Genomic DNA, 22,230 nt, shown 5'->3' with positions numbered 1-22,230 from the left:
TTGTTGTTATTAATGGTTAGAATGTGCGAATCCAAGAAATTCCTAGTAGTTCTTGCCTTGCTTTATTAAGAAGGGAAGCTCAAATTGTTGCTGACTTACTCTGCTAATTATGGTAGAGAAATAAGTAAATCAATAAAAGCCTCCTTTATAGTCAGAACTGTAGAATATGTTAATATTAAGAATAATTACATTCGGTGTGAGTGGAAGCTTTGATGCTGTGGTGTTTGTCATTTAAAAAAAATGCACTGTGAGGAAGAGTCAACATTTTGCCTGAATTCTTCGCGTCATTTTAGTCCTACAAGTTTCAGACTTGGTTTGTATATCACTAGATGGTGCTGTTGCCTTGAAATGGACAGAAAAAAAGAGGAGTTCCAATGTTTGACTTTTCCCCTCCTTTCACTGGGTAATGAATTCAGTAAAAGAGAGGGGAAAAATGTTTTTTCTTAATTTGAAAAGATTAGTAGTTGATGGCAATTATATTGTTGTATAATTTTCTTTTTGTAGTGTTTTATTTTTCTCTGAAATCAGTATGTCTGGTCTTAGCATGGTAATTACGAATTTGACACGGAGTTGTAGTCTATTGACACTTCTTTCAAGTTTGAAATACGGTAATCTGGGTATGATTTTTATGCCTGATGGTGTGAAATAAATGTAATGCTTGTTGAATCCATTAAAGCACCGTTATCAAATTTGACTGCAGTGTACTCTGATAAATGTTTGATCATTTATTTAAAAAACAAAAAACAAAAAAACAAAAAAAAACAACAAAGAACAATTTTGGATCATGTCTGTATTAGCCACATTTGAGTTGCATTAAGTTAGTGTTCTTGAGTTGGGGCAATCCGAGGTATCCTATATTCTTCTGCTAATAATTTGCAGGAAGAATGTAATAAATATTTTTTTAGGCTTGTATGCATTCAGCAATCTGGGATGCCTTGATAGGAAGGGACACAACGTCATTTGTGTTATTGATGGAGATAAAAGGATCCAAAAAACACTTGTGAAACTAAAACACGTTTGTTAAAACTACTTTCAAATGATTATGCTCTTCTCTTGTTTCGTATAGGTGTCCATTGCACGCATGGTTTCAATAGAACTGGATTTCTGATCTGTGCCTTTTTGGTTGAAAAGCTGGACTGGAGGTAACTTTGAATTTTAATTTCTATGAATTTGTAGACTAATAGCATCTTCAGTATGTTTTATTTGTCTTGACAGCTATCCTAATGTATTCAGTGTTTATTTTGAAACTTCCTACTAATTTTGAGTAAACAAATAATATTAACAGTATTGCTATGGTAGCTCAGCCTTGGCCAGTCAAAATTTTCAGGTCTGGTAGGTCAAAGTCAGCTCTGCCAGCTGCGTGTGGGCTTTTGGAAGAGTATGGATTGTGCTGTCTCTCTCCCCCATGACATAGCCCACACTTTGAGTAAGAATGTAGAGTTCAGAGAATCCTGAGAGATTTTTTTCTTCTGCTTTCTCACAAAGGTCTGTGTGTAGCTCTTTTAGTTTCTTGAGTTCTGAAAATGAGACATTAGCTAGAGCAACAGCAGAGAAACATGCATGCTTCTAGGTTGGTGATGGGGAAGCACAGTTCTTGTTTACAGTTGTTGTTTGACTGAATTCTGTGGCATGTTTCTACAGAGGCACCTGTATTTTTAAAGTGTGGTGCCCTCATAAATAGTAATGAACTTACTAAATAATGCTGACTTTAAAAAATACTGCCTGTACCATGCTGATGAGCCTGAGTTTGCACCTTTGGTAGTGTTCATGAAACACTGTTTCTGAGCTGACTGGGTCACGAGCAAGGTGTGTTATTTTATGAGTCCTTTCAGTATTTGGATGATATTTCTGGTACGGACCTTTAAGGGAAGAAAATTCTATTCCAGTTGCTGCCTGTTCTTGTGACTGGACATAGAGTTCACTTGGTGATTACCGTGTATTTGCAAGCTGTTTGCAAAGAACTGGGTCATTGCTTTCTGATAGTAAACTTGGAATAAAGGTACTGGCGTAATGGAGACAGAACACTGTTAACAGTGGGTGGCTGATTCTTGGCAGAATCTTAGCTGAGTACAGGAATTAGACACAGATACCAAGATTTTTATAGTATGATTATAGTTATTCCTGTGAAATAGCAAATTTGTATGCTTTTAATGTAACAACTTAAAAGCAGCATGCAGTAATCAGACTGAGTATTGTGCATTTCCTCTTTGGAGAAAAGGACCATAAGTCTATTTGAAAGTCCTTTTATGGAGCCTCTTTTTATTTTCAAACCTTTGTGGGAAAAGCCTTAAAACTTAACAGCCATATCTTTTTGTTCTATTTTTGTTTTTGTTCAAATAACTAATTATATCAAATTTGTTCCTCTCTGTAATACTGTTTTAACAGAACATTCAGGTTTCACTTGATAGGTAAAAATGTCCACAGCAAAAGAATTTGTGCAAGGTGGTACTTAATGCTAAGCATTGTATCAAGATAAATCCAATTTGCTGTATCATTCGTTAAAATCAGGCACTGTTATTTGCTGTAGAGGAAATAAGGTTTTCCTGATGGAAAAATCCATCCATATTCATTCCTTAAGCGTATGATACAAGAGTACTGCCGATGCATTGTGAATGCAGAGAGGTATTTTAAAATACGTAGTTAGTTTAAAGAAAGGTCATCCAGACTGAAAGCCCTCTAGCCAGTCATCAGAAACCTTACCAGATTTTCTTTCTTCACAACTCGTTTTCCTGGAAGACGGCTATATTTCTAGAACTTGCGCAGTATGTTTTCTTTCTGCTAGCTTTCTGAGCTTAAAATTTGTACTGCTTCTTTTGGCTTTCATTATTATCTATTCCATAATAGTATAGAGTTCTTCTAATTTAATAGGAGACAAATTTGGGCGTGTTTCAGGCCCCATCTCTTTTTGGTTTGTTTTGGCTTTTAGTAGCATTGATTACAGAAGATATAATACAATTTAAGAAAGATACAAAAATAAAAATTGTCTCGTGAGGAAGAAACTAGGAGTTTTATGAAACAGAACGAAGAACATTTTTCTAAGTAACTCAGATATTAAACTGTCACTTCTGAGATCTGATGATCATCTGATAGCCTTACTCCTGAAAGTGTTTTGCTTTCTACTTTTACTAAAGATCAGGAGACGGAACCAAACTTATCTGCTTCTTAGGAAGTATATCTCTTTCTTTTGGGACACTTATCTCAAAGTTCTCAGGCATTGTCTTGTACTGGATGGATCAGACAAAAAAATGATTTTTGTATTTAACTATTTTTTTCATTTTATCTACATGGTTTCCTTGTTCCAGTTGTAGGCTATTTTCTTATCTGAAAAAAAAAATTCACAGCAAATATGTGCTTTCATTTCCAGCTTTAAGATATGTGCTTGTCAAGAAGCCTAACAGGGATTTACCTTTTAGTGATCTATTTTATAGAATCATTCATGTTGGAAAAGATCTCTAAGATCATCCGGTCCAATCTTTAACCTAGCACTGCCAAGTGTACCACCAACCATGTTACTAAGTTCTACATCATGTTCCTTGAGGACTTCCAGGGATGGTGACTCAACCACTTCCATGGGCAGCCTGTTCCAATACTTCACAACCCGTTCAGTGAAGAAATTTCTCCTAATATCCAACCTAAACTTCCCCTGGTGCAACTTAAAGCTATTTCCTCTTGTCTTATCACTTGGTGCTTGGGAGAAGAGACTGATCCTCACCCCGCTTATAGCCTCTTTTGAGGTAATTGTAGAGCATGAAATGGTCTCCCCTAAACCTCCTTTCCTCCAGGCCAAACAACTTCCTCAGCAGCTCCTCATAAGACTTGTTCTCTAGGTCCTTCACCAGCTTCGTAGCCCTTCTGTGGACACACTCGAGCACCTCCATGTCCTTCTTGTACTGAGGGGCCCAAAACTGAACACAATATTCAAGGTGCGGCCTCACCAGAGCCGAGTACAGGGAGACGATCACCTCCCTGCTCCTGCTGGTCCTAACGATCTTTCTAATACAAGGCAGGATGCTGTTGGACTTCTCCACCACCTGAGCACACTGCTGGCTCATGTTCAACCGGCTATTGACCAATACCCCCAGGTCCCTTTCCACCAGGCAGCTTTCCAGCCACTCTTCCCCCATCCTGTAGGGCTGCTCGGAGTTGTTGTGCCCCAAGTGCAGGGCCCAGCACTTGGCCTTGTTGAACCTCATGTAGCTGGCCTTGGCCCATCAGTCCAGCCTATGCAGATCCCTCTGCAGAGCCCTCCTACCCTCGGGCAGATAAACACTCATGCCTAACTTGGTGTCTTGTGCTCACTGACAAATTTTGGAGTGTTCTCCAGTTGGCTAGTAAAGGTGGTTGGCTGTTAGTTTTGATTTCAAACTTGTTTTGTGATTCAGTCTACAGCTTATTACTGCAGCTAAGTTTGAATGTTAGAAGTCCTTTCCTGTTCAGCTAAATTACATTTTTTTGAGAGAAACTGCCTGTGAGAGAAGTCGCTACAAAAGATTTGGATGCATTTTGTCAGTGTGATAGCAAAGCCTCCAGGGAAGATAACTCTTAGGAAGAAATGTGTAGCCTTATCTGAATTTTATGACTTGAATTTCTGTTCATTAAGACTTCTTTTCCTCTTCATTCAGTCCTTAAGTACTTACCTACATGTCATCCATTCCTTTTCTACAGCAATAATAAAAGTTGTAGTTACAACAAAAGTTTTGCCTAGGTGACCAGCAGGCTGCTCTTAGCTGCAATTAGGAGATGAAGCAGACCAAGATACAGTATCTACATAATCACGCAAAATCTTTTGCAATAGCAATACAGTTGCTGGGCTGATCTAAGTATGATGATGATTTGAATATCATGAATGTTTTTGTAATTACCATTTTGGGATTTTTTTTCTGAATTCTCAGTACCAATACATTTTAAGTATGTTTTAGTCATGCTATGCCCTAACTACTAAATAAAACATACAGAGTAATTTTCCCATTTTTATTTGACAGTATTGAGGCAGCTGTGGCTACTTTTGCTCAGGCTAGACCACCAGGTATTTATAAAGGTGATTATTTGAAGGAATTATTCCGTCGTTATGGAGATGAAGATGATGCGCCATCACCACCTGAGCTCCCAGAATGGTGCTTTGAGGAAGATGAAGAGGAGGACGATGACAATGGTAGAACAGGAGGCCAAGAATCAGAACCTGGATCATCAAGCTCTTCCTTTGGCAAAAGGAGAAAAGAACGCCTAAAACTGGTATTTTTGATTAAGAACTTAATATTCTAATTGCTAAAATTACTTTCATAAACTCTTAGTCATATGTTACTACATTGTATGTGACAGAAAAGTGCTAGTGCTCTTTCAAGTCAGGAACAGGTAGTAGTGTCTCTAACCAGGAAAAACAGGTAGACTTGTTGCAAACTTTGTTTCCCGTATGAACATGGAACTTTAACATTTACAACTGAAACAGGTGAGGAGTTAATAATGATTTAAAATTATTTTAATGCAACATTTTTTTAAGCTTGAGATAGTAGAGCTCTTCTTAATTGTTCAGTCTGTCTTCAGAGGTGAAATGTTATGGGGTGTGTATGTAAAACAGTTTTTATTTTTTGTAGCCATGTGTGGATAAAATTCAAAATCTTTTAAATTCAGTGCTTATTTTAATAAATATTCTTACTTTTGAGAATCCAGGAGGGTTGAGACTAGGATTAGCAAAAAGCAAGGTGAGCTTAAAAACCCCATGACAGTTTTGAAATCATATTTTTTTCAAAGCTATTTTAACTATATAGTGATAAGAAATAAAAAATCTGATCACATATTGTGATTATTTAGACAAATTTGCATAATTCTGAGGGATTAAGTTACTGTAGTTTAATTATAGTATGGAACTAATACTCAAGTATGAAGAATATTCTTGTACTATACTAATTGTTCAGTTCTTTCCAAATCTGTGACTTTTGTTTTGTATAGAAATCAAGTACGGGAGAACATTACTGACAGCAAAACTAGATTTAGATCCTTTTGCATACTGTTGAATTGTTTTGTTTGTGTGCTGAGGTGTGTTTGCAAGCACTTGGAAATCCTCACATGAAACGTGCTGCAGAAATGCATTTTGTTGTTACTGCAGCTGTTCATCATGGTTTACGGATTGAAGATAGTAGAAATTAGCTTGAAAGGAATGCAAAACTTTGTCCAAAGAAGCAAGATGAACTTTGGAAACTTTCCAATAGACCATCAGCTGAAATAAGACTGCTGATACTGTAAAAATTCATAGTCAAAATATATTCAGGGATATAGCCATTACCTCCATTAGCCTTGCAGTAATACCTTGGTATCTAAAAACTTTTCTTTGGGTTTTAACTGCCAAACTAGTATCTTTTGACTTGCTTTTTGATACATTAGTAATTGAGGTGTGATGGCGAGGTCCAGTGACTTTTTTATTTTTTTTCCCCCACAAGTATAAAGCTAAACTGATCTGTTTAACAGGAATCACAATACTGGCTTCCCAGGCTTTTTCTTATCTGCCAGCGTAGTTTTTTTGAAAGCTGGAAGCTAAATTATACGAATAAGCATATTAATAACTAAAACTTAATTAAGAGTTAGAGAATTTATGAAAGAAAGTCATCTAGTTAATATGCATATTCGTATAATTCAGTTTTGCAGCTCTGGAGGAACAGTCTTTGACATGAAGAGGAGGCACGGGGAGAATTCTTTACCATGATTCTTGGCTGGCAGATTGGACTGCTTCTTAACTGAGTAGACATGGATACAGTCTGTTTGTGATTCCTTGTAAATATGCGATCTACAGGGGGAATGATTATCAGGTAAATACCTCTTGCTCTAGATTTTCTCTTTTTTTGCTGTCTAAAGGGCTCAATGTTCATCATTACAGTTGATTTCCCACAGCAGATGTTTTTGGTTTCCTAATTTGACCCCTTCTGTAAACACCTAGGGGTGTGCAATGCCAAACTGATGGGGACTGGTATGATACTAATGTGCTGAAATGTTTTTGTTTGACACAAGTCTTTGTGGGAATAGAAGTAACATTTCATGGGTAGAGGAGAAGATGCTTCCCAGGCATCTTGCTAGGACAATGAACAGTCAGGAGCAACTGCCCAGATAGCCCACAGGAGAAGTTAGCATGCTACCTGTTTCAGAAATAATGTCCTGGACATGAGAAACTTGACTGCAGCATCTTTAACTAAAACTTCTGTATTTTGATGTCAAAAAGTCTTGACAACCTTTTTTTTTTTTTTTCCTTACAAAGTGTTGGAACAGTTAGAACATAGTGCCATTACAGTTTCCTTCATCACCTGAATGTAGTTGACAGGTAACAGCAAGCCTCTTTGCTCTAGTCTCAGGTGTTACACAGCAAATCCAAACATGTTTTGACTCCCTTAGTGCGTGCTCTAATGACCATAGCATTGAAGCAATATTAGCTGACACTTAGAATCTCACTTTGGGGGAAAAAAAATAATAATCTCCAAGTATTTTGTAAATAGGGCAAAAAGTTAGAATTCTGAGCCAGAACTTTCAAACTTTTCATGGGTCAACCCGATCTTTTACTGTTTATTAAGGAGTACCATCTGTTCTATTCCTATGTAAGTTGTGTATTTCACAGGAAGTACAGAGTGTAGTATTTAATGCTTCTAAAATGGGTGGTTACATCTCAACCAGTCTGGAAGAGGTGGTTACTGCTAGTGATTTGTTTCATGATTTTGAGGGCAGGTGTCTTATGGTCATCTGTGAGACAGAGGGAAACCATTAAACCTCATGGCTGATATACTTAGGGTAATATTTAAGTATAAAAGTACATCGATTCAAATATTAGTGGCTTCATTTTTCTCCTTCTAACACCCCTTTTTCTTACAACGTTTAACCCATATACTTAGTGTTCTGCCTGTGGACATGTCTCGATGGATATAGGAAAAAGATTTTTTATTTCACAGCAGCATTTTATGCACCTAAGGACAGGTGTCATGTTTGCTTTCAGCCTTCTCTTTTCCCACATTAAATACCACTTTGTTAACTTTTTCCCTATGGTCCATTTTTTTTTATACTTCTGACCATTCCTGTCATGCTGACCCACGTTTTTCTGAGGCATTGGTGCCCAGAATTGAACACAAGTCTTTAGCTGAGGCCATCCCAGTGCTTAACAGGGAGAAATTAGTTTGATATGTCTTAAGGCTAATGCTTCTGCTTATGTATCTCAATATAAAGCCTTTTACAAGACAAAATAATACTAATTCAGGTTTTGGTCTGTTGCTGCCTCTTTGTCTTTCTTGTTAATCGTCTACTGGTGTGTATTTGTGTAATTGCTTATTCTTAATTAAGTGTAGGACTTGATTTATACTGAATGGAACAGTATTCTCCCCCCCCCCCTTCCTAAGGGATAGCACTGACTTTTAAAGCTGCCACCACCCTGTTACTAAATCCAAAGCTGTCACAAAACTAAGAATATGCTATTATGAAATTTAGGAAAAGTGGAATTAATTCTTATACCTAAATCAGACCCTCCAGGTGCTCCTCAATAATATTTTGCCATTTTTTAGTTAAAAAAACAACTCCTCTGAGGCTGACTTAGAAACAAGTTGCTCTTCTGTTTTACAGAAGTTTCATCAACCCCATGTTTTCTCAGTTACATCTGCGAGAACATGATGAGATCAAAAGCCAAGCTCAAAAGAAGTGATGTTTCCTGCTTCTCCCAGTTTTGCGGAGCCTGCTTCTCCACAGAAAACATGATTAGTTGAACAGTTTGTTATTGAGTGGCAGTCGGTAGGATTTTGTTGCCTTTTCTTTTGCTTGTTCATGCTCAGAGGCAGTTCTTGCGATGTGATCCTCTATTTCTTGGAATCAAATCTAAGCTGATCAGTGTCTCTCTCTTCCTCTCTTTCAGGAGATACGTTCTCTCTCTTTTTCTGATAAGCTTTGGAATGTTTCTTGGCCCCTGGAGGGCTGTCTTTGAGCGTTTTGCACTCTGTCAAGTCTCTGAGTAGCTGAAGATGGCTCTTGCCCAGACCTGGTGATAGCCACCGGGGTCAGGGGGGCGTAGGGTTGAGGCTGTGCCCACCCACCCACCCCTCCAGCTAGGGTTCAGAATCAGACCCAAGGACGCGGTGATACACTGCCGCTTCTCCTTCCGCTGAAGTGATGGGCAGAGAGGTGTGGTGCGAAGAGCTTGATGAGTACAGATGGTACAAAGGTTGTGCAGAGCCTAGCTACTAAGAGCGTGTAGTTACCCTGGATCCCCTAGTGCTTGTGACTCCGGGTGTAATAGCAGCTCTGAGGACCCGAGGTGCTCTTGCTGACCTGACTGCTCTGCCATCTCTGCGCCGTGTTCACCCCCCGAAGGGTTGCTCGCCCCCCATGGGGGGTTGTTAGCTCAACAACAGTGCAGAAAGTCCACCAGTCTGCCTCAGTTCTGGCACCTTATCCAAGGAAATATCCTCACGAACCCTGGAGTGCTGAGTTCAGCAAGCTTCGATACGCAGGTGACTCACCTTGCTTTCCTACTGCTGCGCCTTAGCTGCTGAGTATGTTTGAGGCCTGACCTTATTCTGTAAAAGCCTCGTCTTGCCATACAGCTAAGGCTCAATTTAAGCTAGCATCTGGATGAAGTCCATGGATAACTGAGTTGATTATATTCTTAGGTTGCAATAATCAAGTGAAATATTCTCTGCCTTGACTCTCTTACTGTCTCACCTCACAACCTCATCTTCATCCTACCACCTCGAGCGCTTTGCTCCTCACTCTCCCCAGTCTCTACTTGTTTAAAATCGACAACGTTATGGGGAGAGTTTACAAAGTACCTACCGGAGGAATGGAGAAGCCTGTGTGGGGGAAAAAAAACAACACAAAAGCTTGGCTTGTTTGTCCAATTGTAAGCAGTGTTGTTTCCTTAATTCTTTCAGACTTGCACCTTTCCTCAACCCTCAAAACCTAATTGTGTGTGTATATATATGTCATTGTGTGCATCAAACACATGCCGCCTATGCAAGAGACCCTGCTGCACCTGGTCAGGTCTTTAAAATCAGTAAACAGTTGAAATTTCTTACAGTAAACAACCAAACCAAGCAAGGTAACTGGAACCAAATTAGTGTGTATACTTCCTATGTGCTGTGAAGCTAATGCTTTTGTAATTTTGAGTAATGCACTCTAACTTTGTATCTTTCTTACCATACAGAAATTTTTATAAACTTCTCGAAGTTATAGTGATACAATATCACGCTTGGGATACCAAGTGTAGAAGCAGCATGCAGCTGATTTCAGTTCACACGGTTACTTGATTGTGCATTCTGACATCAGCAGCTCCGAACCAGTTGTGTATGTGCATAACTCTCTTAATCAGATAATCTGCAAGAGAGAGTTTCAAAGGGCAGGCACTGGTTTCACATTTGACTTTTTTTTTTTTTTTTAAATCTTTGCTGTTGCCTGCTTTTTGCTTTCACCTTAGCAGTCCCTACTGGCATTGCACTCCGGCGTTCTGTGAAGCAAGTCACAGCCAGCTTCCTTTATTTCAAGGTCCTCTTAACCCCTTATTCAGAACCCACACAGCATGCTGGCCAGGCATGTGTGGCTGTCTGTCTTCCCTGCTGAGTCACCTGTGTGCTGTTGCACCTACTGGTGCAAACAGAAATAATATGGGATAAGTGATGCACCAAAAGTCCGTGGAGCTTGACGTAATTAAGGTTATGGACTAGCTTTTTTCTTTAGGATATGCTGTTCTTAGAACATGACTTGGTGAGGCAACTGAGCCAATCTTAACTAACGCAGGCTGTACTGAAGATTCCAGTTCTTCTTTCCTTTCACTCCCTGTGTTCCTTCTGCTTCCCTTGTTCTGGCTCCAGCATTGACTCATCCTATGGTGAGCTAGTTTAGGATACTAATTTGGCAGAATATTACTAATTCATGTTGTTATTTTTGCCATCTTAGTTCTGAGACTTGCTCAAGGATAGAACAGATGAGTGCAATGGTGTGTGGAAGGGGAAGGGAGCAAAAAGGCTCCTTTCATCAGTAATACAGAGCTAGATTTGTTAAAGCAAGTTGCAAGCATTTTAGAGAACAGGTAGGAAATGCTTCTGGCTTCATTTGCAGAATTCGTAGCTCAACAAGTAAAATGTCATGCTTTGATCTTCTCTGAGAAGCACTGAGATTTTGATTCGCTGTTCAAATAAGCCTGGTAGGTCTGGAACCTCCATAGAAATCTTCAGTTACGTTGGTTTCTCAACGTGATGACGTTACTGTGTTCTGTTGTGCAGAATTTGTTGTTACTCCATTCATCATCAAGCCTTTTCGGGAACACAAAGGTTATTTGAGTTTGAGTCTTACTTCCAGTGCTCTTTTATTGATCTGTACTGAGACTCTTCTGTGACATTCAGGATAGCTTCTACATTTTGGTAGCCTGGTTTAGATTGAGAACAAGATCATACAAGTGTGTTTTCACACAAATATTTTTGTTACAGACTAGCTGTTTGTTCTCTTTTTTGTTAAGAAGTTTGTCCTAGATCAACTGAGAACCCTTTAAATTTGGTGCTGCAGGAGTACATTCACTCTTGCACCTTTTTGCCCCTACAGTGTAAGTTTAAGTTTTGAAACATGTAATGTGCTAGATATTTAAGTGGAGGTAAAATCCATATGTTTAAGCATCTTGTACTGGAATTACCATCTAGATTTGGATAAAATTAATTATTGAATTGAAAATGTATCTCAAAGATTCCGAGGAAGAAAAGTAACATTCAATCGGTTCATCTACTGAGGTATTTGCTTTAAAAAAAAAAAAGTGTCCAAAGATGTTTCCATGACTTCAATAGGCTAATTTCTTTTATACTTAAGTTTCTCTGCTGTTGTTAGTATTATTTTCTGTGGATGGAGGAAAACACTGAGTTGTTGGTCTAGAAATAAAATTTATATATTAAAAATTTTATTTAAAGCTTCGTAGTTCAACGTTGTCTTTAGTGTCTAGTTCACTTATTTTCAGGCCGTATTTTTTTTTTTTGACACATTTAAAATGGTGTCATAAAGACTTCTGCAAGAAGGACTTTTGTGACCTTTCAGCACAGTGATTTTCTCCAGGCTTACGATACTGTTTAGGTCCAGATTCTCATCCACATCCATATGTCTGACACAACTTTATTATAATAAAGTGTACTAGAGATTACTAATTTGATCCCTAATGCAAATTACATATGACCAATTTACAATTAAATATTTGATACTAGTGTACTTTCTTTTTAAATAAAAACATTTTAATTACAAATAAAAAGAGCTGTAGCTTGATGTAAGAACTTTCTTGAGAGTTCTACAGTGCCTATCCCTTACTATTTCCTCCCTTCTTCCCTTCCTCCCAATCATTTCAATTCTTGGGTTCATAATATGGCCCACATATTTGGTTTTATTGGCAAAGTTGAACTGGTGTTTCTTGGTATTTTGGGGAGTAGTAGTGCTGGACTGGAAGGAGTCTTCAAGCTTGATATTGCTCATGAAGTTCATGTGTTGCAAAACTAGCCTGACTCTTGTATTGACATTTTCTGATATGCTTTTATGAAAGCTTACGCACTATTTTTTTTTAATTTTATTTTTATTTAGGGTGCAATTTTCTTGGAAGGTGTAACAGTTAAATGTGTGACCCAGGTGACAACGCAACCAAAGTTAGGAGGAATACAGCAAAAGTGCCAGCAGTTCTGTGGATGGGAAGGGTAAGGAGAACGTTTAGAACTTTGTCATTTATGCTGTCTAGAAATGTGTTAAGTTTCTAGTTTTGCAGGAGGGAACGGCTCATTAAAAATGAAAAGTGATTATTCTTAGATGGACTTCTACAAAAAAAAAAAAAGGTTCAAAAAACCTTAGCACTGAAACAAATGAGGATCTTACATTGTCCTATAAAACAGAATGATCAACTGTGGAGGATATTAAAAAACAAGATTTTCAAATTGCTTTTACACTGAGATAACAATGTTTTTAGATGAATTGCTGCCATGCGGTTTCAAAACGTAGTCTAGTCCAAGTATTTGTGTAAAATTTAGTGCTTCTTCATGCAGTAGATTTATTTATACAGCTGCAATTACGCTTCAGTTGTAAGGTATAATACTCATTTTTATGGCCAACCTGGATTTACGTCCGATGTTAATGAGAGTTTTGGTTTTAATGTCTCAGATTCTGAACTTCTTTATAAAGCTGAAGAACCAGGGAGTTGCTAACAGCGCTTCCTAACTTTCTGAAGCTTATAGTTTTTCCTGTGCTTCTAGTTTTGAATTCAAACCTCTCTTCATCTAAAATTAAAACTTTGAAGTTCTACATAATTCATTGTTTTGTCATGAACAAATACCTTTGTTCTTATCAGGAAAACATTTGGTTCTTCTCCCAAAATACCTTGTTGGGGAAGATGTTCTAACTCTGCCAAGTTAACCTTGCAGCAAGTCTAGTACAAGGTGTCACTTCAGACTGAAGAAAAAATGCACTGCCTTTTGTGACTACTTATTGCAGAACATTAATAAACATGTTTCTCTTTTTAGGTCTGGATTCCCTGGAGCACAGCCTGTTTCCATGGACAAGCAAAATATTAAATTTTTGGAGCAGAAGCCATACAGAGTTAGCTGGAAAGCAGACGGCACACGGTAAGCTCATTTTAAATGGGAAAAAAACCAAAAACACCACCTCGTAAGTTGGACGGATGGTTTGTATTTTCCCAGAAAAGTGTATTTGCATGTACAGTGCTGTGATCCTTTGTTCAAACTTGTAGTTTTGGTTGGCTGCGAAGGAGTCAATTTTTTTTTTCTGTAACACACTACAACCTGATCAGATGATGTGTTGAATCTGTTCAATGTTAGGATTTTTGGTTTGAAACGCATCCTTATCAGAGAATCATAGAATGGCTTTGAGTGGAATGGACCTTAAAGGTCATCTAGTTCCAACCCCCTTGCTATGGGCAGGGATGCCACCCACTAGATCAGGTTGCCCAGGGCCCCATCCAACCTGGCCTTGAACACCTTCAGGGATCCTTATATGTAATTTCTCCTTTGTTCTAATGTTAGCATTTCAAAGTAGAAGAAACTCCATATTTTACCAAATACAGAATGACAAACACTTATTTCACTTGCAACTTTTCCTACTTGATAGCTTCTACAACTGCGGTTGCCTGTTAGCAGTTTTAGTATTTCAGTGCTTGCTTGAATTATTGATGTTAACAAAACTTAATGGTCCTGATCAAAATCACTTAACAGCTTTGTGAGAAGTATGAAGAGAGAGGCTGTGCCAGCTGTTTGTTCATTGAACGCTGTTACTAGCATAGGTCAGTTGATGGTTGTAAATATTTTAATAAATGCATTCAGTATTAGCTAACTCCAGCATGACTAGCACATTTTCTGTGGTGCAGTCCCCAGGACAGGTTCTCAAGCTGACTAGTTTTGTGATATTCTGATCTGAACGTCATGTGCGTGGTATCCTTTTGTTGCTTTCAGACTTGTATGAAAGAGCTGTGTCACACAGGGTGTCTTCCCTCTACCCCCAACAGTTTTGATGAGGTGTAGAAAGTATTTCCTGATCACATGGAAATAAACCCCCAAATGTTGGGTACACTGTTGTCCATGTACTCTCGCAAAAAGGTAGCGTGGCTCTTCATATAAGCAAATCTTCATTGAGTCAAATTCTGAAATTCCAAAATTGGAATTATTTTTATAGGACTGAATGTTCTTAATAATTTGGAACATTTCTGAAATTACAACCATTTTCTTGAGACCTTGGATGACTGGAATCATAATCAATGGGGAGAGATACTCTAACCTTTTTTCTTTGTTATTTCTGGTTTCAAAACTAAAATCAAGAATCCTAGATATTAATGGAAATGGTCTTAACCTATGCCACTTGTAGCATTTAGATCATGATCTTCTATTCTGTTGTGAGCACTCTCTTAAGGTAGTTAATAATGATACTTCTTACGTCATATTCAATAGTGTCTCACGGGAATGTCTTATTCAATAGTGTCTCACTATCAGGAAGAACTTAAATTGTGTGATGCATCTAATTATTTTCAACAGTTTGATTTTGACTTCTAAAATATGTTCTTTACATGCAGTAGTACTTAAGCAATTGTAATCTATGCTAAGTGGAATGACTTCACTTTTATTCACTTAACGCAAATGAATAGATTTTCAACCTGCTTTGACATGATTAGAAAAAACCCAATTACAGTGAACGTACATGTGGTAAGAGGAGGACTATTAGGCTTATTTGTGCCCTGTGTTTTAGACTAGCACGGGAGTTCAGTGGTCACATGAGCAGAAGTTAGAAGGCATCAGTTATATGGGTGAGATGTGAGGAGATAAGAGTTCTTGTTTTCAAACTGGTTTTGTATAAAGTTATAGGCAAAAAGTTTTGCTTCAGCACTTTGTAATGGAAGGCATGCTCCCTTCCATGTGCTGAGACAACAAAGTAAAGTTTTAGTACCAAATCAGCAAATGAGGTAGGCTGTCTTCAAAAGTTTTTCCGTGCATTCACTGTTTTGCTAGGTTTGGTGCCTTCAATCGTAGCGTGGAATAGCCTAGATAATGAAAAGTCTGGAAAATGTGGGGAATTGGATGTCTTATGAGAACTACCAAGTGGGTCCACATGGAGTAAGTCAGGGATCGGCACAGCTCAGCCAGAACTAAGCCGTCTTCCACTAAAAAAAGACCCCTCAGATGCCTCTCCTGTGTTGTTTTTACTTCAAGGGTTTATTAGCTTGGGCAGAGCATGATGTGAAAACACAAAGTAAGCTCACAGTATGACATCCAAGCCTTAAGAAAAGGGTAGGAATGCTGGCCTTATCACCCAAATGCTTGTGCACACAGTTGGCCAATGTTAATGTGATGCAGGCTTTCTGAGAGTGATGGGTTACAGAAACATCGTGTTGGGAGATCCAGGCTCGCTCTCAGAGCGGTACCGTGCATTCAAATGCTGCTGAGCCTAAACAAATAAACTCAGCCAACTTAAATTGACCATGCAAAGAGCCAGATGGGAGTCTTTGCATTTATTATGCTTTTAATCCACATTCCAGATATACTATCCATGAAGTTAACTTCTAAAACTATGAAAATGTTTGCAAAGTATTAATGTCCTGTGAAGCTCAGATATTGCAATTGGTAGCCCTTGTCTTTTTGACATCTTGCTCCTTAAGGGAGCCTTTGTTTTAGGGATTGATTTATATTAGTATTTTAGTACGTATTAAAGATATTTTGTGGAAATGTTTTCAAATACTCTAAGCCTGTTGCTTCCAGAAAGAGTAACAGCAAAAAATTTTGTTTTTTAAAATAATTTATTTACTGAAAAGTATTTGATATTAAAGGAAAAAAATGTTTCATCTGTAACGTCTCGTGTGCATTGCAACTGAAGAATAATCTGTTTAAAACTATGGGTCATTGACTGATGCCATGTTGTACAATTTACAACAAATAGTAAGATGTAGGGTTGTAAACTGTTTTTCACTTTTTTTATGTATTTTCAATATGAGAAGCCTTTCTTTGTCATGTTGTATTCATTTGGAAAAGTGAAGTTTTAGGGAATATTCTTTTTTTCTTACTCAAATGTACAGGATGCATTCATTGCAAATAGTGGAATACTTATATATGAAATACTAGTGCACTGCAAGGACTGCCTGTCCTGTGTATATACTCTCTTAGAGGAATTTTAAGTATTTGGGGTGTTTTATCCTGCGTTTTTAAAATTTAGAATGAATAATTAAGCATGAAACGGAGGGAACTGCTCAGTTATATAATAATAAATAAAACACAGTTATAGAGATGATAGGTGTACTCAGAGAAGAAATTGGTGCTACACAGATGCAGTGTTAATGAAATTCAGCTGAAGGAATGTTATGGAAGAGATTAAAGACGAAAACCTGAGCTATTACTTGGTCATGTAGGCACTGTGTATGGTAGCCACGCTAATGAACAATGAAAAATGACTGGCAATTTTTACATTGGATGTGCTTCTAATTATTTTGTTGTTCTTCAGTGGTCCGGGCTCCCTGGGTAATTAAACAGATTTTCATTAATTATTCTGAATGTTTGTGTTGACAGACACGACCTTCCTGAATTTAATATTAAGATGTGAGTTACTGGAGATCCATTTACAGATACCTTACTTTATCTGGAAATGAAACCGCTGTTGTCACGCATCTTTGAACATATTCTGTTAAGTGCATTACAGATGCAGCAGCCTAAGGTCTGCATATTGCAATGTTATTTTGCTTGCATAGTTGTTTTTGTTGTTTTGTCTGTCTGTCTCTTTGGTTTAAAGAGTACTGCTGTTTCATCAGGCTGGCTGGACTTACGGAAAAGTAGGTACTTAACTAATAACTTTATTCTATGCTTTCTCACTTGAATAAAACCCTCTCATAGGGGTTAATAACAGTATTTGCTTAGCCTGGCCAAACTTCCTATATTTCACCATTGTTAAATGTTTGCATTTTATTCCTTCAGCAGTAGTTTTCTCTAGAGGTTTCAAAGCTGAAACCCTTATTTGTAGATTGCCTTAACTGGCATATAGTATCAGTGATTTCATTGAGGACTTACATTTTTCTCCAAAGGCATCTCTTATTCCTATTGATTTCAACTGGAGCTGAACATCCTTGCTTTCTTAGTATTGCTATATTTTTCTTCCCATAATAAAAAATAAAATATTTTTTTTAAAAGTATTTCCCTAAACAAAAGAGCATTATTTATCGTTGTGCACTGACTAAATAATGTGATTCAATCAATTAAATTATTTGACATTGATTCTATAAAACATTTTGGAGAAATTCACTGGAGCAGTATCTTATGCGCTTACTGAAATGTATGAATTCTGAGTTTGTTTTTTTGGTCAAAACTCATCTTCCCCTGTTCTAATGGACCCCCAGGTTCAAAATCTTTGGGCTTATCCTTGCTTACTGTGTCCTGATTTGCAGTGGATGTGTCTACACCAGTGCTCTTGCCTGTTCTGTGCCTCACTTCCAGAGCCCTTCTTCCATGAGCACCACCAAGGCACGTGCCTTGTTCTTGCTCCATGTTACCTTGTGGAGCAAACCAACATGTTTACTCCAAAGGGAAATACTGCGTGGTTAAATTACCTCTCCCCTCCTGCCCAGGGTGGTTTTTCAGTTTTGTTCTCTCAAATTTTGTTCTCTCAAACACTCCTGAGTACTCCTGCACTGTCTGTAGGGGCATGCAGTATATACCCACAGAACGTGCTATAAAGACACTCTGGTAAATGACAGTGCAGCATGCTTTTATTTTATACATTTCTAAACTGAATAAGGACAGAAGGTATTTCAGGGCTGTCTTGCCTCCATGAGTGTCCAGAAGCATGTGAGGAAGTCCTGGTGTATAGCACAGTAGGCTGTTGGGCTTTGATCTCATGTCCTCCTTTGGCTTCCTGGGAGGACTGTAATGTGTTTCACAGTGCTCCACAGAGCACCAGCACGGTTTGGCATGGAGAAGACATCCTAAGGCAGGTGTCTACAGGCAGGCCTGGGAGACACCTAACTCCTGTTGGAGCCTGCACCTTCTACAGGTTGATTCAGCTAGGCGTACAGTATATGCTTCACGATTGATCCTTGGAATCACTCAATATTTTCTTCACTGAGCTGACTAGATGTCATTAGCAAAGAACTTAGAAAACTTGTTTATAAATGCCTATGTGTGGACGTGTATACACGTTCATCTCAGGTTTAGAAAAATGATCTTTAAGATAAAAGACCTTTGAAGTTCACTTAGCATTGTCTCTCTTTGGAAAAATACTTCTTTTGTGCCAGTTATTTGCCTGCGTGTAAATATTATATGGAAGCCATTCTGGTTTTGGGAAAAACATTTCCAAAATCATATTGTATTATTATTAAAAAAATTACTTAAGTTTGCAGTTATTTTGCCTGGTTTGGCGTGAGCTCTATTCTGTATATTTATTGGAGCAGTTGTCAAACCTCTGGTGTCTTAAAAATCATTTTTATGCTAATCTATTCATGAGGCACCGAAATCCAAAGGACAAATTTTCCACTACTAAAATCATGCCTTTTGGCTTTTTAATATGAAATGTATGTTTTATATTAGCAATAGCTACAAGGTATGGATGGCTTTACAAATGCATCCAATTTTGTAGGGCTGGGCTTGCTGAAATATTAGTTGCTAACTGAATAAGCTAATTGTTACAGTATGTTCAAGGCGTACTGTATGACTCAGTGTTATCAACTTTGTACTGTAAAGTGATTAGCCCAGGTGGTTAGCGGCTTGCTCTATCCCTTGATACGTATCTCATTAATAATGTTTGTAGCAGATGTTTGTTCTAATGAGTGGAGCTGAATGTTCAGACAGGAGTAGGGTTGGTGAAGTAATGAGACACCAGTTTTGAAAAAAAGACTGTTCCCATCAAGAAGAATAAAAAGCTTTAAAATGTCTATAGAATAATTCAGATTAATACAGTCAAAGAGGACTAGGTTTTGTAATGGTAAAATGTGGCCTGAACAAATTGCAAGCTATTAAGGAGTGTGAATTATTTTCTTACGTTTATGGGAGTACATTTTTTTTTTCACATCTGTATGCATGCAGTTTTAAAATTGTTCTTATTATTTTCTACTAGTGCTATGGCTGTTCAATTACGGTAAGCCAGCTATTTAGAAGAAATGCAGAACAGGTAGTTCTTGCCAAAGACTATTATATTTGAAGAACATTCATATAAATTTGATGGCTTACAGATACCTAAATGTAAAGAAGTAGATACAGCACATCTATAGTATCTATAAGAACTCCTGCTAATTGTCTAAAAGGTTTGTAACAAAATGTTTAGAAACATCTATGAAGTTAGTAGTTTTTTTTTAAATAATTAGCAAATTACATTTTTGAAAAAGGGCTGTTGCCTAAATAATTCTCATTTTGATAGTACTGTAATAGAAAATACATTAAAACTGCACCTAAGTGTATGATAAACTAAGTGTATGATAAAATTGGTAGCCAAATTTTAAAACTGTTTATTAATCCAAAGCATATATGTTACTATTATTTGATAAGTCACAATAATCATGTAACTTGTGATAGCTTCCCAGATGCTTTTGGTACAAATTTAGGAAATTTTCAATTTTTCTGAAAAACTTTGAAGTTTTTCCTGCTACAACCTCTTCAAACACTTGTGAACATTGCTTGAAGGATGTCTACTGGCTGATCTTTTCACGCATGTTGTCAGAAGGTGATGAACGCAGGGATGAAAGTTTTTTCCCTGAATTTGCATGATTAAGTACTTTCTTCTTTTCCTATTCTTTGGTCCTTTAGATAGTGAGGTAAAGTGTACTCACATAACTGAGAAATATCAGATTCTTAATATGAAAAGTTATCCAGAAGTCTTTTGAGATCTGAGTAACTTGTGAAAAGGTGATCATTTGCTGAAGAACAACTCTATAAAACCAGAGAAAACTGAGAAACAAACTTTCTGTTTTAAAAATTAGGAGGTAAAAGGAACTAGGCCAAAATAAGGTATCACAGAAGAAGAAAGGTCACCTGCCTACATAAGAGTAAAGAAGACATGGCTGGATGGATTCATGGAAAAGTCATCATCCCAGAGAGGCAGGACAAAGAGAGAAAGTTGAGGTAAAAACCCAAATGAAAGACAGAGAAGATGAGAGAGTAGTACTAATCCAAATAAAAAATTATGCAACTGAGAACTCTTTATGAAGAATGAGAGGCCAGCTTGTCATGCAAGCAAGTCTGGAGAACAGAAAGATTGTGTCATGGGAGAGAAGATATTAAGGTGGAGTTGAACTTGAAGGAGACTCTGGGAATGAGAGAGAATCACAGTGCTTGAAGTTGGAAGGGACTTCTGGAGATCACCTAGTCCAACCCTCCTGCCAAGCAAGGTTACCTAGACCACGTTGCATAGGATCGCATTCAGGCAGGTTTTGAATATCTCCAGAGGAGACATAGTTTAGTTTACAGATATGTACAAATGACATGAACAGATTCTTATGGGTATGGAGGTTTATGGCCAGTAGTGGGAAATGCCTGAATTGGAGTTTTTACACAAATGTTAGTTAACTTTTTCCCAATGTACAGGAGGAAGACGAAAAAGTAGGCTACTGAGATTTGCCAGATGGCTTCAGAAATGCTGCTAAGAGGAGGGTTTAGGGCTGTTCATCCCTGAAAAGCATTTATGAGTAAAAAGCTTTTCTCAAGGGGGCCTTACTTTCTGGTCCTAGATGGCTAGCAAATAAGGAATTATTTTATGTTGCATTTTGCATGTTTTGTTGTTTGACTGTGTTCAGTGTTACACATGTTTCCAGTCTCGGGGTCAGGAAGGAGCATTTGCCTCCTAATGATGTGATGAGGTGAAGAAACCATACTAGAATTACCTGGGCATTTTTGAACCACACCTTCTTTTCTTTTCTTTTCCTGTCCTCCTGTTCTCAGTAATCTTAAAAATTATATATATACTTCAGATATTTATCAGTTTTGCACCATTGATTGGTAATGCTGTCTATCCCTTCCTTTGTTAGGACACTTTTTTATTGTCTGAAAGTTTGAAGGCCAGAAGTGTTGAGAGTCTTGGGTTTGGATCTGTATTAAACAGACTTTTCATGTCCAAATGAATTTATTATAGGAGTGACAGTTTTTCTGAACAAGTGGGCTTAACTCAGGTGGTTTGATTCCACGTTAAATAAGCTCTATTCATAATGTGTGTTTATGTAACTCAGCAATGGGCAAAGCCTCGGCTCTTGAATGCTAGTTAGAGATTGTGTGGGTGGGTGGGGACAGTTGCTGATCAGACACTTATTATTTTTATTGAATATCTCAAAGCAGTAATGGTAAGGGATTTTCTATTACTCCATTGAAACTTTGTCAAAATGGAATCATATTTAAAGAGATTTGGATCAGAAACCTAACTTGCTGTTCCCTTATTCCTAACTCTGCACTGTTTTGTTGCATGCTACATTTTTAAAGTCTTTGGGAGGGAAATAATTTATTTACTATGGTATATCCCCTAGTGTTCCTCCTTTATAATTGTTTTCTCTTAAAGATCTAGTTAATTTTAACTTGCTCATTTTTAAACTAGTTATGTAGTTTTGCTTCTTACATTTGGAAGAACTTTGATTTAGGATGCGTCTGGAATCCACATGGGATTTCTTTCACTGAGTTTATTTTGAAGAATATACTTAAATGGAGATTGCATATATCCTGGATGGAAAACTGAAGTTGTGAAATCTATAAAAAATAGTTGTAATAAAGCTTTTTTCCCCCCTCCAAACAAGGTTAAATGCTGTAA

At 37.6% G+C, this 22,230-nt stretch overlaps 1 protein-coding gene across 4 annotated transcripts in view; it reads left to right on the top strand.

Annotated features, from left to right (window-relative positions):
* The window catches only part of RNGTT (RNA guanylyltransferase and 5'-phosphatase), a 187,675-nt gene that overhangs the window by 15,436 nt on the left and 150,009 nt on the right, over nucleotides 1–22,230 (top strand). For all 4 annotated transcript variants that reach the window (XM_040551729.1, XM_040551730.1, XM_040551731.1 and 1 more), the window contains 4 exons: nucleotides 1,067–1,142; nucleotides 4,983–5,232; nucleotides 12,562–12,671; nucleotides 13,488–13,589. In XM_040551729.1, the coding sequence (XP_040407663.1) occupies nucleotides 1,067–1,142; nucleotides 4,983–5,232; nucleotides 12,562–12,671; nucleotides 13,488–13,589 (538 nt within the window). The remainder of the gene's footprint in view (nucleotides 1–1,066; nucleotides 1,143–4,982; nucleotides 5,233–12,561; nucleotides 12,672–13,487; nucleotides 13,590–22,230) is intronic.

The sequence above is a fragment of the Cygnus olor genome, chromosome 3 (genome assembly GCF_009769625.2).
Source record: "Cygnus olor isolate bCygOlo1 chromosome 3, bCygOlo1.pri.v2, whole genome shotgun sequence".
Lineage (NCBI taxonomy): Eukaryota > Metazoa > Chordata > Aves > Anseriformes > Anatidae > Cygnus > Cygnus olor.
The sequence above is the reverse complement of the archived record's forward strand: the minus strand, read 5'-3'. Positions and strand labels throughout refer to the sequence as shown.